This window comes from Ornithodoros turicata, chromosome 7 (genome assembly GCF_037126465.1).
Source record: "Ornithodoros turicata isolate Travis chromosome 7, ASM3712646v1, whole genome shotgun sequence".
NCBI classification, from domain to species: Eukaryota; Metazoa; Arthropoda; class Arachnida; order Ixodida; family Argasidae; genus Ornithodoros; species Ornithodoros turicata.
Genome location: NC_088207.1, coordinates 44,187,636 through 44,203,519, shown reverse-complemented (window position 1 = coordinate 44,203,519; position 15,884 = coordinate 44,187,636). Strand labels below are relative to the sequence as shown.

The following is a 15,884-nucleotide window of genomic DNA, read 5'->3' as shown; positions in this document are numbered from 1 at the left end:
GGTAATACAAGCTGTAACGGGCAACAAAGAATGTGTAAATGACATCGCATCAGCTGAAGTGCTGGTATACCTCTTGCTTGTCCTGATGACATTTACCAGCCAGGAAAGTAAGTGCTTCACTTTTTTTTAACCACATCACAGTAGTTGCTGAAACAATGCATTGGCTTTGATGTTCCAGGACAGGTGGCAGTGCTCGATACACTTCTACCAATGATGTCAAATAGCAAGCTAGTAAAGGAAGCTATCAACAAGGGTGAGCATAAATAGTAATATAGCATAGCTAAGGCCCTTCTTTTTCTGAGATTCCGCGATTCTGCAAAAATTCGTGGAATTGTGGGTCTGGCACGGAATATGAGGTTTTGCACAGAATTTTGCAGAAACCGCGTGCTTAACGCAGTTTATGCGCGAGATGAACAGACTTTGCTCGCACTGGGTTGGCTGGCGTTACAGCGTAGATGTGCCAACCGGATATGGCCGCCAAGCCGTGATATGGCCCCATCTGTGCGCTGGAACAACCCTCTAACTCCTCTCTCTAACCCTCAACTCTCTGGGATTCTGGAGTGGAATGCAAACGCTGACCCCTGCTTTGGTGTCCATAGCTGTCAAGTACCTCTGTGTGACAGTAAACTCTGTACATGCAGAGAGGTCACTTAGCAAGTACTAAGTCACAAAAGTTTTTGAAGTTGTAACCGTGTTCCTCCACACTAAGAGGTAACAGAGAGTATTTTCTGTCTAAACTAGGGCAGTTTGCCTTTTACTGCGGAAAAATGCAGAATTCATAGCTCCCTGCTGCGGAATTCAGGATTTGCCGCAGCAGAAATAGAAGGACCTTAAGCATAGCTTAGTTGCCGGAGTGATTACCAACTACAATAAATCGCTACTGCTAGCAGTCAGCCAACTTTTATGGACGATCTCATGCGAGCATTGACACGTGCACAAAAGCACGTTTACCAACAGTTCCTCCTTTCTACATTATCCACTGTGTTCTGGTTGCTTGAGAATGCATGAACAAAAAGCTAATACACTGTACTACATCTTTTTTACAACAAGAAGCATTTTTAAAGTGCTTGCTCCTTGATCAAAACCAGTCCTTCGTTTATTTGACTCTTACCAGATTGTCATGACAAGCCACTGTTGTATACTATCATACGGAATACCCCTACGGAATACCTGCAGTAGATGTAGCAGTAGTATGTTGATCGTTAATGCAGACTTGTGAGGCTGTGGTCTTGGTTCTCTTTGCGTATATACACGTATTATTTTGTAACAATAATTTGAATTAAACCAATTTAGGCAGAAACTTTGGAAATGAAAGAGAGGGCCATATCGTAGCCGAGGGCCGTATCGCCATAGGCACCCCTTCCCAGCGCCGCATTTGGAAGCTAGCAGTGGCGCTACTGATCGGCGCGGTTATTGCTTCCTCAACTTCTACAAAACTTTGCACTTCAGCTTATCTTAGTGTTTCTGTACAAGCGGTGGATGTCCCATGGAAGATGTTTCATTCTAAAGTTGACTATCATCATCATTCTACGCATTTTCATAGGAGCTGTTGCTGTCGTCTGCTACGGTAGCCGTCCGTCCGCTTCTGCGTTGATTCAAATTTCCATTGTCCAATCATGATGTAGGTCTCGCGGGCCGACGAGTAGCGCCCCCTAGCGGATCGTGTGGACGGGCTCCTCGTAGGGGTGTCCGATTATGACGTGGTCGTTATAATCTAGTAGGTCGTGGTTCAAACGTGGTGTTTGGAAATCGGCGAAATTATTTCAACACATGCCATAATGCAGTAGTTTTGAGCACTGTTATATTCCCTTCCCTTCCACAGGTGCAGTGGTGTATCTCCTAGAACAGTTCTGCAATAGCTGCAATCCACTAGTAAGAGAGCGTACGGGGGAATTGCTGAGCAAAATGTCAGCAGATAAACTGCAGGGGCGTCGGCTCAGTCTAGCTCTTGGAAGATTTCTTCCTGAGGTGTTCTTAGATGCAATGCGACAGTCACCCCAAGAAGCTGTACATCTTTTTGAGGGTAAGCATGAGTTTCTTTTATTAGCATATTATAGTACATTTGTGGTGACCACCCATACGCTCATGCTCATTGCAGGGTGTCGGGGCACTCTTTGCAAAGTACTCTTTTACAGTATGGTATTGCAGTAGAAACTCTTTATAGTGAAGTTGGTCAAACAGCTATAAAACATCATTCTGTCAGTATCTTCACTATATCAATACTATGGTTGAGGTTTCTGAACATGGGACTGCATATTTATTTCTCTACATCCATATCTCCACTATAGGCAGGGCCACTATGTAGAGGCTCTACTGTATGCAATTTCTGTGCTTTTGCACTGAATAATGATACATATTTAATTCCACAAGTATGTGCAGGATGTTTCCAGCACAATCTGATATTCTTGATGGTGCCATTTTATATTACTTTTTCTACTACATCTATTTCTATTAGTAGCTCTATTTTCTACTATATCTCCACTTAATTTTCTTAGCATTTAGTCTTGGGCCATGCTCAGTCAAATTCCAGAATTCACTGTTAGTACATTCACATTTTCTTTGTTTGTTTGTAACCTGTAAGGCTATAACCCTGTTTGTTGTTTGTAACCCTTTTTGTTGTTTGTAACCTACTGTGAGTCCTCTGCTTGTGGCTATTTCAGGAAATCAAGAAAACCCTGAGCTCATTTGGAATAATGAGGCTCGAGAACAGCTCTGCAATACTGTGAAAAGAATGTCTAAAGAGTACGTGTTTCAAAATATCTTCTTAAATCTCCGCCGAGTAATGCTTATTTTACCCGTCCCATGTTTAGACAGTATGAGCTTCAGAAAACGAATCCTGACGCAACGTGGAAGGTAATTTGTGTTACGCCTGGGAATTCTTGTACCAAGTTAACGTACACCTGTTATTTTTGCAGCTGCCTCCAGACTTCAACATGAATGAGATGGACAACTCAGAACTTGTCATTGGGGGTGTCTACATTCGACTGTTTGTACAGAACCCTGCGTGGTCATTACGCCGTCCTCAAGACTTCCTCTCCGAGTGCCTTTATAATATATGCTCCCTTATGACCAAGTCACCAGTTGATGTAGGTTACCAGCTTATCTGTATCTAAGTGAGGAGAGTGAACCTTGGGGCTTGCTGGTTTTGCATATTGATTCGGAAGAAAGCGCAGACAAGGACTGGCGGATGGAAACACGGCTGCTTGTCTGTGTCTCTGCCTGTCGGTCCTTGTCTTCTCGTCTGCGCTTTATGAATCAACTGTATCTATGTACTGTCTGCTGCATATTCGAGTTGGGATAACATTCGAACACATTCTGTGATTCTAAAATGTTCCCAAAGTTACTGTGTGTGCCTTACGGACAGGTTAGGCTACTGGATGAAGGTGCCATACTATATGCTATGTACTACCATTAGTAGTGATGCAGGAAGTGATCTTAGGCAAAACTTGTAAGTGGGGTATGAGCAAGGCCAGGATTTTTTTTAGTTACATCGCATCTAGGGCATCTTTAGTATATTGGATTGTTTTGAAGGAATATGTTTCTTTAGTTTCATGTAGGTTATATTGCAATAGAATGAGTGCCATCTTTTGCTCCTGGAGGTGTTATACAAAACAGGAATGTGCATCCTGCAGGCTGCATACTTTACATAATAATTTACACTTACTGATATCACCACCTGTAACTAGAGCTGTGCTAATACTCAAAATTTCTAATATGAAACAAATACCTGATGCTATTCGAATGCTATTTGCAACTTTGCAATTTTCAGCATTCAAAATTTTCAAATATTTTTTGAGTAGTACTACATTCAAGTAGTACTAGTACTACATTCACTACATTCAAGAGTTAGGTGAAGCCCGCGTTACGTTACTGCCATTGTTCTTTTAGCTTGTGGCTCCATTGTGCAGCTCGGCTTCACCTCATTACTCTCGAGCGTTAGGTGAAGCTCGCTTTACACTGTTTACAATAATATGTCACTAAAGTCTACAAATTTTGTGAGCTCATGGTCAACAGTATATGCTGGGCATTGCAGGTTAGTGTAAACGTACTCGCAAAACTTAGAGAGTCATGTTCAGTAACGGATGGAAATATGTGCAGTTTCTAAAAAAAGGTACAAAATTCACAGTGTGAACATAGAAATGAGGAGATTCACACAAAGCAGGCTGTGTGGAACATGTTGACAAACCCTCAGTGCAGATCTTCTCACTAATGAAGTCTACCCAACACAGAGGGACCCTTCTCCCACGATATGTTATGCTGGCTTAAAATGGCTCACATGTTTGCAGCAGAACATCATCTAACAAGCACAACACCAAAAATATTTCACCATGAGGTATTCAAAATCATTCGAAGTGGGCCTTTTCTGATTCGATTCGCAGTGTAAGTGAAATATTCGTAAACTATTCGCAATGGAAATTTTCCTATTCGCACAGCTCTACCTGTAACTTCTGCTTTCTTTCAAGTGAGAGATCCACTGCATTGAGCATGTATCCAAATGAACTGAAAAAAGTGTGAATATGCAAAAAATCAGAATATGCAAATCACTGTTTTTTTTACGCAATACGCTTTATTCATTTTTACGTGATTGGTCGTCATGTGCAGGAGACTACACTAGACCTTCTAACTCAAGCTGTGCTGGGGGTGCTGCAGAGTCAGCCTCTCCTTCGTGATAGGCTTCCTGAAATGGGACATTTTCCACAGCTCGTTACTGCACTCTCCAACCCACAAACAGCTCCTTTCTCACTACAATTGCTACACGAGGTTGCTCACAGCCAGGTGAGGTAGCCTACCCTATGCCCTTGTGCTTGGAAACTATTCTTGCAAATGGGCACTTTGTCATACAGGGAGCCCAGATGATTAAGAACATTTAACCTATTGGAAATGTTCCCTGATGCATTCGACATCCCTTTGTCTATCAACTTGAACTATATCATTGGATCAATTTCCTCTAGAAAGCAGCAGCTCATATGAGGGTAGAGCCTCGTGTCCTGGCAACTCATGTTCATCTAAAATTCAAGAAGTGATCTTTTCTTAATCTTCCACCCAATCTCACCTGATTTTACAGCTCTCGAAGTAAAACCTGATCATTGCTTACTGATTTTGAAACAAAATAACCCACAAAATCACAAAGATCTATAAAATAATACGAAATGCTAAAATAACATCGATATTCTTTTTGCTATAAATGTGCTGAATGAGCTGCTGTGCTCTGTGAAGTGATACAAGGCCCGAATTACATGCTACCACCAAAAATAACAATCTGATACTACCACGATGATGGAACATTTCCACTCTTCTGGATCACCCTGCGCCACATTGCAGCAGTAGCAGTACGAGAAGGAGCTACAAATAGTGCTCAACTTTCGAATGCAGGTATGCGTGCAAGCCCTGTGCCAAACAGACTGCATGAGTGCAGTTGGACAAGCACTGCGTGCGTGTCCCGAGATGGGTGAAGTGGCATGCAAGGCGCTCAACACCCTCTTCGACCCTGATCGTCATTGCCCTGCTCTTGTCAATCAGGTGCTTAATCAACCTCACTATTACGAGAGCCTGAAGCCACGTGTATAATGTGCATGTCCATTTTTCCCAGGCATTAAAGGGTGGTCTAGTGGAGCAGCTGTTGCAACTTCTTGGGTTGCCGACCACATCAGCGACAACAAAAGCACATATTGTTCAAACTCTCAAGTCCATGGCTACTGACCTTGGAAGTGGTGACCAGGTACAAAATCCCAAGTGCTTTCAGTGGTTTTTAGAAGTGCTAAAAAATTATGTGACATATTGCTGTATTATCCAGCATATCAGCACAAAGACCATTGAAAAGTTCACTCTTCTTGCAAATGTTTTAACATGGCACGGATTAACAATGTATACTGTCTTTTGAAGGATATTATTAACTGTATTTCTTTTCTCTGCATGTCAGTTCTGATAGTATTTTCTTTTTGTCTTGATATTGTGTGTTGTGTGATGGAAAGTCCATCTCTGTGTAGGTCAACATTCTTCTAGGACAGTCAAAGGTATGGTCAGACTACAAGGATCAAAAGCATGACTTGTTTGTTACACCAACAGCAGCAGCAGGGTACCTTCCAAGTATGTTTCCAAAGATTTTTACATTGTGGTTAATTTTTTTCTGATGTGGGGGACTACAGTCATGCTAAGATCATGTCGCATCTTAATACGTACAGTTTAGTCCGTTTATTGTAATACTGCATACACGTTTTTTCCTTTTTTTTTTGCATCCCATGTCTCTTTTTACATAAATTGTGTTTCTCACAAAGATCACTTCAAATCAGTGTTTCTGGTTTTGAAAGTGTATAATTATTTTTTTGCTCAGCAATTTGTCAAAGCAACACATTTATGAGTAGCTTTCCACAAACTTCTTTGATGTTTGCTGTAACCTGCCTACAGTGTCCTGGAGGAAGGATACAGGCTAGTCGGCATCGATTGACGACTAGCTGTGCAAAATAGCTACGTACATGCAATGGGGGGGGGAATATGTTTAATGCAATGTACATGCAATGATTTCCCCAGGAACGTTAACCTATCGTACATCGAGGGTTGACTGTATTTTGTATTAATGCGGCCCACCCCTTCCATATTAGCATCACATCTAACCCATATCAACACTCTTTTGCAGGTGCCACAGGCATTGCTGGCTATTTGACGCAGGGCTCTACGAAACAATATCCGCATTCACCACCACCACTGGGTGAAAGCTGAGGCCAAAATGACACGTCGAAGTGCTAAAGTCAATGCCCTATGTTAATTGTAAAAAGGAGGGGCTTTCATAGCATTTGTGTGTGTCTGTGTGTGAAAGACATGGATGTATCAGGAAGGATATAGAAATGTTTTTACTTGTTGGGGGTGAAACTAGAGATGAGAACGTGTGAATGGCGATATAAAGAAGAGGGAGAGAAAATGTTCAAGATTTTTGTATTGTTTCATCATTGCCAGAAATCGTTGTTCACTACGTTATGATGGTGCTGGCCACCCCAAACCGGTGCCTGATAAGTTTGTGTAACTATAGGTATCAAATGTTATTATCTGTGTTTTATGTGTAACAAACTGTTAAGAAAAGTGATTTTGTGGATATATAAAGACACATCTGTTTCATAAACAAATTTTTAAGTCTCAGTTCTTTATTGTATTTGCAGTTGCAAACACTTAAGGATCTAAGAACAAGTCAGTCTCCTGTGTTGTGATCCTGAAGAAACCTTTAGAGCAATGTCACTCTGTGTACCATGCAAGCTGATCTCAATGTGTGAGTTGTCCCAATACACTATGACAGCCTGTCTCTGTGCAAGAGAGGGTAAAATGGCAAAGCTTGGAGAAACCATGTGACGGTGTCTGTCCAGATGTGCAGCCCCCCTTGCTCTGGGATTTGGAAGAGAACTATCCACCTAGAGTGACTCTGTACCATGTTAACTGCCACGATTGGTGAAGTTACCCCGTGAACCAGTCCCACTCACAAGGTAGCAATGAGGGAGTATTTTTAGACTGACATGGGTCCACAGACAAAACCAGGTGTGCCTCAAACTTGAGGTTATTTGCGAAAAATACTAATGAGGTCGCTCCATGGGCAATAGGTGAGAGAGGGAAACTGGGGAGCTGTACAGCCAGCAGCAAGTACCTACTAGTACTACTTGCATACATGAGCGTACCGAGAAAGGGGGGGGGGGGGCAAGCTCCCAAGGAGCTCCAAGGTCGCCTGTGAAAATAGTGCACTCTTTAGTCATAGGTCGTAATTATTATACTTGTAGAGGACGGTGGTGTTCCTCTACACGGATCCTGACCGGCGATGACGAAATGTCCCAGCGGGCAGATAGACGTGGCCTTACGCTAGGACGGTGCCGGTAGAACGGGCTGCCAGGCGCAGTAGCGCGCAGCAGGAGAGGCGCGTCGTCGACGTCGGCCACGGTCCACGTCCTCCACATCCAGTCCAGGAAAAGAGGTTGTAGGGGAGGAGGATTTGCACTCTCCCCTCCTCTCCCCCGATAGCGCTTTGCCCCCTTGGAAAATATCCTGGGAACGTCCATGTCAATCAACCACAAGATCGTGTAAGATGCAGGTGTCATACAGTGGAAAAAAGAAAAAAAATCATGCTAGGAATGGTCGTGTTTGTGACTGAAAGACTGAAACCACTGGAACTTTTGATCTTGAGATCCGCAAACTCAAGTTTGCTTGGGTTGGGCCCTCTAGGATTGACCAGGATTGTCACGGCCCACATAACGGATTGAAGCCAGCTAAAGCCAATTCGATCCAATTCTACCATTCATTCATGTTCGTACCAGCAACGTTTGTGACAAAGTTTTTCGCCTAATTATTGCGTGTGATGGCAAGACGTGTAGCTCATAACCTGGATGTGAGATGGAGATCGAACGACGTGAAGCACACGGAAGATGTAACATTTGCGAATCTAATGTTGTCAAATGCGACGCTCTCTGGGCTTCGAAAGGCAGGTTTCGAGAGACCATCCCCTGTGCAACTACAGGCAATTCCTCTGGGCTTATGCGGTTTTGGTAAGCTGTAGTCGTAGTTGTTTGTAGCATGTAGTGGCTTGCCTGCTGCTTGTTCGTTTACCCAAAGTTCGTGACCAAATATTAGACTAGATGCAGACATATACACATTCACATGAGCTTGCATAAACTCCACTTGCACAGGGTAATGGAGCACATAACAGAACGTGCGTGCACGCATAGCATTCAAAGCCCGTGTCATGTATGAAGGAGCCCGGGAGTCCGGACACACACATTCATGCGCAAAATGCACATTTCATAGATATAGTATTGTGAACATTGCTGCGCATGCCTTGCATATTGCAAAGGAAGGCCTGCACTGAATAGCCGAACAGCATTCGAAAAGGACCTTACGCACTAATTCACCACACACAGGACGACAACAACTTGGGCTACTCTTCAGAGAAAGACAAGTTTAGCTCTGTACTTTTCACGTAGCTAAAGGATCTTGACACACGACATAGTCACTGGTGGCATTATATTAAAGGACAGCGACATGAAAATGTTTTAAAATATTTCACTGAAAGCAAAAAAAAAGAAAGTGATGAGATGTCGGCTACACCTGTTGCCAGTTCTAAAGAGAGAGATTTACGGTATACAGGGGAGAAATTTCCGTGCCTGAATCGGTGGTGCCTATTTTATAATGAATTGTTGGAAAGGACGCTGTAACATTACACCCATCTGCACCTCCTAGCTAGCACCGACTGCATGCAGAAATTAATACCTAATATTCAATGTGGAAGCCATGTTACGCCAACCTAGTTCACTTTCAAATGTCGCTTAGCTCTTAATCTCATTTTATTCCTTTATTTCAGACCTTGTCGTCCAAGCAAAGTCAGGGACTGGTAAAACGTGTGTCTTCAGTGTGATTAGCTTGGAAAGAATATCGCTCGATACTGGGAGGCTCCAGGTTTGTAGGTGTTGCTTCCTTGTTAACGTAGTTAGGTTTTAAAAAAAGGTGTCATTCTCATTACATTAGGTTCTAATATTGGCACCGACACGAGAAATTGCAGTCCAGTCGTGTGACGTCTTGAACTGCATTGGGTGCGACCATGGTGGACTTGCATGCTATGCATTTATTGGTGGCATCCCACGGAAAGAGGATGAAAAGAAGCTTGAAAAGTGTCATATTGCTGTCGGTACACCAGGTATGCAATTATGCCTTGACTTGTTTTGTAATTTTGTGAAAATCTTGCATTTAAATTGTAATTCATCAGCTCATGAGCAAGTGAAGCTATTTTTTCATTTTCCCTTAGAATGGTATGATAAACAGAGAGGGAGATTATTGACCCGTTAATCTGCAGTTGAATTACAAAGTTTTGTTTTAGATGATGATGATGATGATTCGTGTTTTATGGCGCAGCGGCAACTACGACCATTTTGTTTTAGAAACAACCATAAAAGTTGTTATCGTCATGATGAGTACTATGTACATGTATAGTTAATTAGTTAATGTGTAGTTAATAGGAGTTGATTCTACTCAGAATTTTTGCAATACATGACATACACTCCAACAATGGCATGAGAGCAAATATAATCTATGTCAGCGGCATAGCCAGAAAAATATTTCTGGCGGGGTTCTATGGCAACTTTACATGGGAGCGGAGGATTTCCCATCGTTTCCTTCTCCCAAATGCACTACCAAAGGTACCATTTTGGGAGAGGTTTGAACACCCAGAACCCCCCCTCCCCTCTGGCTACACCAGCGATCTGTGTGGAACATTTCTATCTTCTATGTAATAGCTAAAGGAGTAAACACTGAACATTTACGCAGCTGCTTCTACTTGCTAATGTTCTGCAGGACGAATAAAACAGTTGATTGAACTTGGTGTCATGAAGACTTCATCAATACGTCTTTTTGTACTTGACGAAGCGGACAAACTCTTGCATGACAGTTTTGAAGAAAGCATCAGGTATGTCATTTTCAGTTAGCTAATTAGAGTGCCCCTACAGACTATTCGTATTGTAGATCAACCCCACTCAAAGATTTTGTAATTGGGCTATGGTGACTCTTAAGGTTGTGTAATGTTCATCATCACAAATTGTTTAATGGTGATGCATAAGAGCCATAAATATGGTTCAGCGTTTTCGGCATTTATTGCTGGGGAGATTCGGCATTTATGCGTTTTGTTAAATTCGGATGTTTTTGGGCATTTCAAAACGTTTGCGCCAGAGATGGATGCCAAAAAATGAGCAGCTATAATCACAAGGGAGGAGGACTGGCAGGAGAGCTGCTGAGTAGAAGGACATTGAGAATGCAAAGAATATAACACAGGAAGGTTTTTCCCTGAACTAGAGGCTAGCCACGTTCCCCGCATTCAACCTGAAAACCAGGTGAAGGAAAAACGAAAATGTGACGTCCCGGAGGAAGTAAAATGCAATCGGGTTCTGGTATTTTTGGCATATATAGCACCATATGGTAGAGATTATTCAGCAATTTTCGGAACGTGCCGAATTTGCAAAAGAATATTTGGCGGGTGTTTCCCGGGATTTTTCGGCAAAAGCCAAAACTGCGGCACCCTTGCCATACACCGTGAAGAACTCGATATTTTTCAAGGTCTCTCCATGGTCCCTTTGACAATGTAACACCATCCCAAAACGCAAATGTCATTGTAGGACATCCCATAGATATCCTATGGTTGTCCAGACCTTCCAGGGATGTACCTGGGATAATTATGGTTTGCTGGGATGTTGGTTCTGTTTTTGAATTGTTCCTTTTTTGAGCAACTTCTAGCTAGAACGTGTGAAGTTGTGGCAAGTCGAACAAGTGCGGTATCGGTAGAATGCAGCCATGACCTTTCAAGTATGTCTGTCACTGCTGCAAGCAAAGAAAAGTTTACAGTGATTCACTCTTTGTAACGTAGGTGAAGGCTCTGCATGTTCAGGAATATTTTTTTTATCTTTGTGAAATTGGTTTGCATAGTGGAGCTGTTGTGATTAGTTTGTGAAATTGCCTCATGTTGCTAAAATAAATCTTGGTGGAACGTTGCAGTTGGATTTATGCGTGTCTTCCGGAAAGCAAGCAGGTTATGGCACTCAGTGCCACCTACCCCATAGAAATGGCTGCCCTTCTCAAGAAATACCTCAACAACCCGTCTGTTATTCGAATTGGGGCGGACGACCCAGCATTGCTAGGTACGCTTTGCATTATCCCTTTTTCTGTAAGTGAAATGCTGCCGATCTGCAGAAGTTCGTATCTTTTTTTATTATGTGCATTTTGGTTGCAGGTCTTGCTCAGTTTTATAAGGTTGTTCCACACAGCCACCAACCTGGAACAGTGTTTAGATACAAGCTCCAGTTTGCAGTTGAGATACTGAGGAAGCTTCAGTTCTCGCAGTGCCTAATATTTCTTAATTCTCAAGCAAGGTGCGCCCACAGATATATCTTAACGTTGAACCCCTGAATTCAGCAGGCATCCTGCTTGGTGCAAATGGGAGGTGTTTTTAATGTGTCTTGTTCATCACTTGCAGAGCTAAGTCACTGGTGGAAGCTCTAAAAGTGAAAAACCTTCCCGCAGACCTGATTGCGGGCAATCAGACTCAGACAGAGCGTCTGACCAGCCTTGCTCGTCTCAAGGGGTTCAGGTGCAGAATTCTAGTATCTACAGACTTGGTGAGCCCGCAGACTTTCTCTTTTCTTTTTTGAAAATATTGGGCGTTTTCTAACACAAGCTGTATATAAAGACTCTCTTTTGTTATTTGGTTCTGATTGGCCTCTGCCCAACCAACAGACTGCTCGTGGCATTGATGCCGAACAAGTGAACCTGGTTATAAACTACGACATTCCATGGGACCTTGAGACGTACTTACATCGGACCGGGAGAGCTGGTCGCTATGGTGAGATACCTTATGCTTGTAACAATGAGCAGTAGCTGCATAAATAAATCATTATGTCTCGCTCTACCTAATAATTATTTAGGGACTAGTGGCACCTGTATCTCCTTTGTGACATCTCAGGAGTTGGAGTCCTTCCTTTCTTTGTGCACAAGGGGCAACATCGAGATAACAACCTTTCCTGGTGAGATTATGCTGATGTATTTAGCATGCCGAGGAACAGCGTGCAGATACCAGGTGTGCCTAAAAAATAGGCACATTCATCAGTGAGTTGCATTTGGGTTACCACAAACTGCTCACAAGATCTTGACTGAGGAATTGGGTACACAGAAAATTTGTGCAAGGCCTGTTCGAAAAAACCTCGCAAACATACAGGAGTAGGAGGAACATATCTGGCAGGGTGCTGTTTTCCGAGAGAACAACTTTGAAGGGGGATAACGTTGGTTTTCAGTACCTGTGCTTTTAAGTTTTAGGCACACCTTGCAGCTGGACTTTACTTCTTGTCCTGATGTCTTTATATTTGCAGATTTATTTCCTTGCTCGTTGAAGGCTGACAGTGACGATACTGAAAATTGTGGCAGTGGAAAAGATCAAGGTAAAAAGCACGCTTATATACACATACAAGTTTTGTCACTATGTTTCTCCTGAATCTCACTATACTTAGAGCCTTGTGTTTTAGGGTTAAAACCAGTAAAACCCGTTTTACCCCCGACTTGCACCATCGTCGGTTGGGGTAAAATGCGAAAAATTATCGGAAACGAAGTTGCCACAGTGCCAATTCAGCCATGAATGCAGGCACTGAAAAACTCTGAAGACTACGCATTCACCAAAGCTGATTGGCATCACTGAAATATGAGAAGTGCCCCCCCCCCCTTTTTTGTCCATCCGAAAACCTGCTTTTCCACACCATTTTACCCTATTTTGCATCTCAAATAAAGCCAGATTTTTTTACTCCCCGATTTTCAAAAACATAAAACCACAAAACACAAGGGTCTAACTATACTCCTGTACGTAGTTGCACTTACATATGTTGGCACACGTGAACTGCATGAGTGCAGCACACAGCATGAACTTTCTAGTTCATACTCACGTGAGTGTGTAGAGCGCTGTTCCTGTATAGCTTTGTTTCGGAAGTATGTTTGTTTGCCACACAAGCACACTTCCATGTTTAATGTTTATTACCTCTTTTCTTTTGCTGCAGTGGCCAAAGAAATAAAAGCAAGCGCACCAGAGCAAAGAGCCGAAGTCCAGCAGCCTGGCTTCTCACTACTTAAGCACAAGTCTTTACAGGATGCTGCCTCTGAGCTACTTGGACTTGTGCCAACAAAATATCTCTCCTTTGACGAGGCTGTAAAGTGTTGCAGAGAGGGAGAAGGCGTTGAACCTGCAGTCACACGCAGCAAGTCATGGTCTGACAGTATCGACATTGAACTATGCAAGTCTATGAATCGACTTATTTTAGGATGGAGGTCCAAACAAACACAAAACCTTGACTCTCTGAGCAATGAGAACCCACAGACGGATGACCAGAGGTCGTCATCTCCTGGAGGTGGTGCCTGGAACAGTAAGATTACAACGCCGCAGGAGAAGCTTCCGAAGCTGGCCGATTGCGCTTGCGAAGGAGGCTGTCCGGGCCTGTTGCAAGTGCAACCTACCTATCTAGGAAACGACTCTGAGACTGATACATATTCGAGTAGCGAAGAAAGCTTCTTTGGGGAGCAGAGTAGTGTGAGTGATGGATCTAGCTCCGATGTATCCGACGAATTAGGCTCGGACGATATCGACGACTCTCGAGGCGGTAGCTCCGAAGACGATAGTTCGGAAAGCAGCTCGGACAGCGAAGACATTGAGAGTGATGGCGAAGGTGCCTATTCTGTTACGGAACCACCCCACTACCACCCAAACTGGGGTAGCTTGCGTCGATATTCTACAGGAGAGGCTTGGGACGAAGCCCCATGGTGCAGATGCTATGCGTGCGAATGCAGCAGACTTAGGGCGAGACAAGCAGCAGATTCTGGCAGGGGTGCTCTCAACTGGTCGCGTCACATATTTGCAAAGTACGCGTACTACATACGGCAGATGCTGATGAGAAGAAGCGTTTACTTCAACAGTTGAGGAAGATCAGCCCTCCACGGGAAAGTCAGGGCCCCCGTGGACACGTAATTTGTGATATGTATATAGGAGATGCTTAATAATGACTGCAGTGTTGGTAACTTATGTAATGCAGCGCAGAATGCATACTGTATTTGTTAGGAAGATGTCATTATACGCTATTTAGAACATGTTGATTTGTATTTGCATCTGATGCCAGTGAAAGCTATGCCCACAACATATTGTATGCAGTTGAAGCTGCGCTACTGCTTGTGTGAAGGGATCTCATCTGAAATGTTGCTTTCAGTGTCAAAGGATGTCGTCTTCGCCATTCTCGACTGCTTTAAGTGCCTTCCAATGTAGTATTAATAGCATCACTTTTGACAAATCACTTCTTTATTTTTTTCAGTCTTTCAAATATATGCCGAGCTTCAATTTGAACACTCGGTTATCTGCTTGCTCTTCGAGTTTCACCAATATTTATAATCCTGATCATGTAGCATGAGCTGAGGTGTACCACCTTTGTGCCAATGGGCATTTTCACACCAGTCTGTAGTGTGAACATTTATGTGGCAAATTCCTAGTTGTTGCTCGATAAACTTTTTACTCTGAAGAGGAAACAAGATGACATCTTGGCGCTTGAACAAGTCCCTGGTATTGTGGCTCGTACGCAGCATGGAACCATGTAAGGCTACAACCTGAATGTAGACAATGTTGAGGTGACAGCAACACTTGGGGACTTGCTTGTGGTGTACTTACATTAACATTACTTATGTATTTCCCCAAAGTTTTGTGAACTGAAAGAGCAAGTACATGTTCTGGTGATCGCGCTTAACCGATCTGACTGACCCGGCAAATTTGAGGGAAATTTTTGCACAGTGCCCTCTGAAGTCGGCCCAAGCCGCGCAGTCCCCACACTCCCATCCAACATGGAAGGGGCAATGTTCTTCTTGCAGTCACAGCGTGCCATATTTCTAATGTTCTAGTTTCATTCTCTTCGTGGTCTTCTTTTAAAAGAAGAAAAGAAATGAGTGTTGGATTGCCTATTCTCTAAATCTGACGTGTGCCCAAGAACCTCTGATTACAAACCCAATTATATATTTTCTTCTTTTACCAATCAATCAATATATTAACTAATTAGTCATCCAGTAGTTACATGCTCTTGTAAACAGAAAATCCGCCTGCAAGAACGGCATCTGTTTTTCAGTGGTGCAGTCTCAGTCAGTGTTGGAGGTAACTCGTTACTGTAACCACGGTCACTAAGCTACGTTTTTTGGTAACTTTTAACTTAACTCGCTGCATTTGAGCTCCAGTAACTTCTTGAGGAACTCGTTCATTTTTTAGGTAACTTTGTCAAAGTAACTTGGAGAAAGTTCCTTCTATTCGATTCTCATCGCGAGCTGAGTCTTCCCTCTCTAGTGACATGAGACGACAGCAACGTGCACGG

The 15,884-nt window shown here is 43.0% G+C and overlaps 2 protein-coding genes across 5 annotated transcripts in view; both read left to right on the top strand.

The window, feature by feature from the left end:
- Positions 1 to 7,112, top strand: part of LOC135401195 (dnaJ homolog subfamily C member 13-like) — a 30,767-nt gene extending 23,655 nt beyond the window's left edge. For all 4 annotated transcript variants that reach the window (XM_064633454.1, XM_064633455.1, XM_064633457.1 and 1 more), the window contains exons 43-53: positions 2 to 107; positions 179 to 253; positions 1,823 to 2,023; positions 2,661 to 2,742; positions 2,811 to 2,853; positions 2,916 to 3,086; positions 4,603 to 4,776; positions 5,374 to 5,520; positions 5,591 to 5,719; positions 5,988 to 6,087; positions 6,635 to 7,112. In XM_064633454.1, the coding sequence (XP_064489524.1) occupies positions 2 to 107; positions 179 to 253; positions 1,823 to 2,023; positions 2,661 to 2,742; positions 2,811 to 2,853; positions 2,916 to 3,086; positions 4,603 to 4,776; positions 5,374 to 5,520; positions 5,591 to 5,719; positions 5,988 to 6,087; positions 6,635 to 6,717 (1,311 nt within the window). In that variant the 3' untranslated portion in view covers positions 6,718 to 7,112. The remainder of the gene's footprint in view (position 1; positions 108 to 178; positions 254 to 1,822; positions 2,024 to 2,660; positions 2,743 to 2,810; positions 2,854 to 2,915; positions 3,087 to 4,602; positions 4,777 to 5,373; positions 5,521 to 5,590; positions 5,720 to 5,987; positions 6,088 to 6,634) is intronic.
- A 1,136-nt stretch (positions 7,113 to 8,248) lies between these two features.
- LOC135401194 (probable ATP-dependent RNA helicase DDX20) lies at positions 8,249 to 14,878 on the top strand. The gene is made up of 11 exons (XM_064633453.1): positions 8,249 to 8,516; positions 9,329 to 9,423; positions 9,493 to 9,661; positions 10,315 to 10,426; positions 11,506 to 11,648; positions 11,741 to 11,879; positions 11,984 to 12,125; positions 12,244 to 12,349; positions 12,432 to 12,530; positions 12,873 to 12,941; positions 13,548 to 14,878. The coding sequence occupies exons 1-11, from the start codon at positions 8,330 to 8,332 to the stop codon at positions 14,459 to 14,461; spliced, it is 2,175 nt and encodes a 724-aa protein (XP_064489523.1). The 5' UTR covers positions 8,249 to 8,329; the 3' UTR covers positions 14,462 to 14,878.
- Positions 14,879 to 15,884: the final 1,006 nt, after the last annotated feature.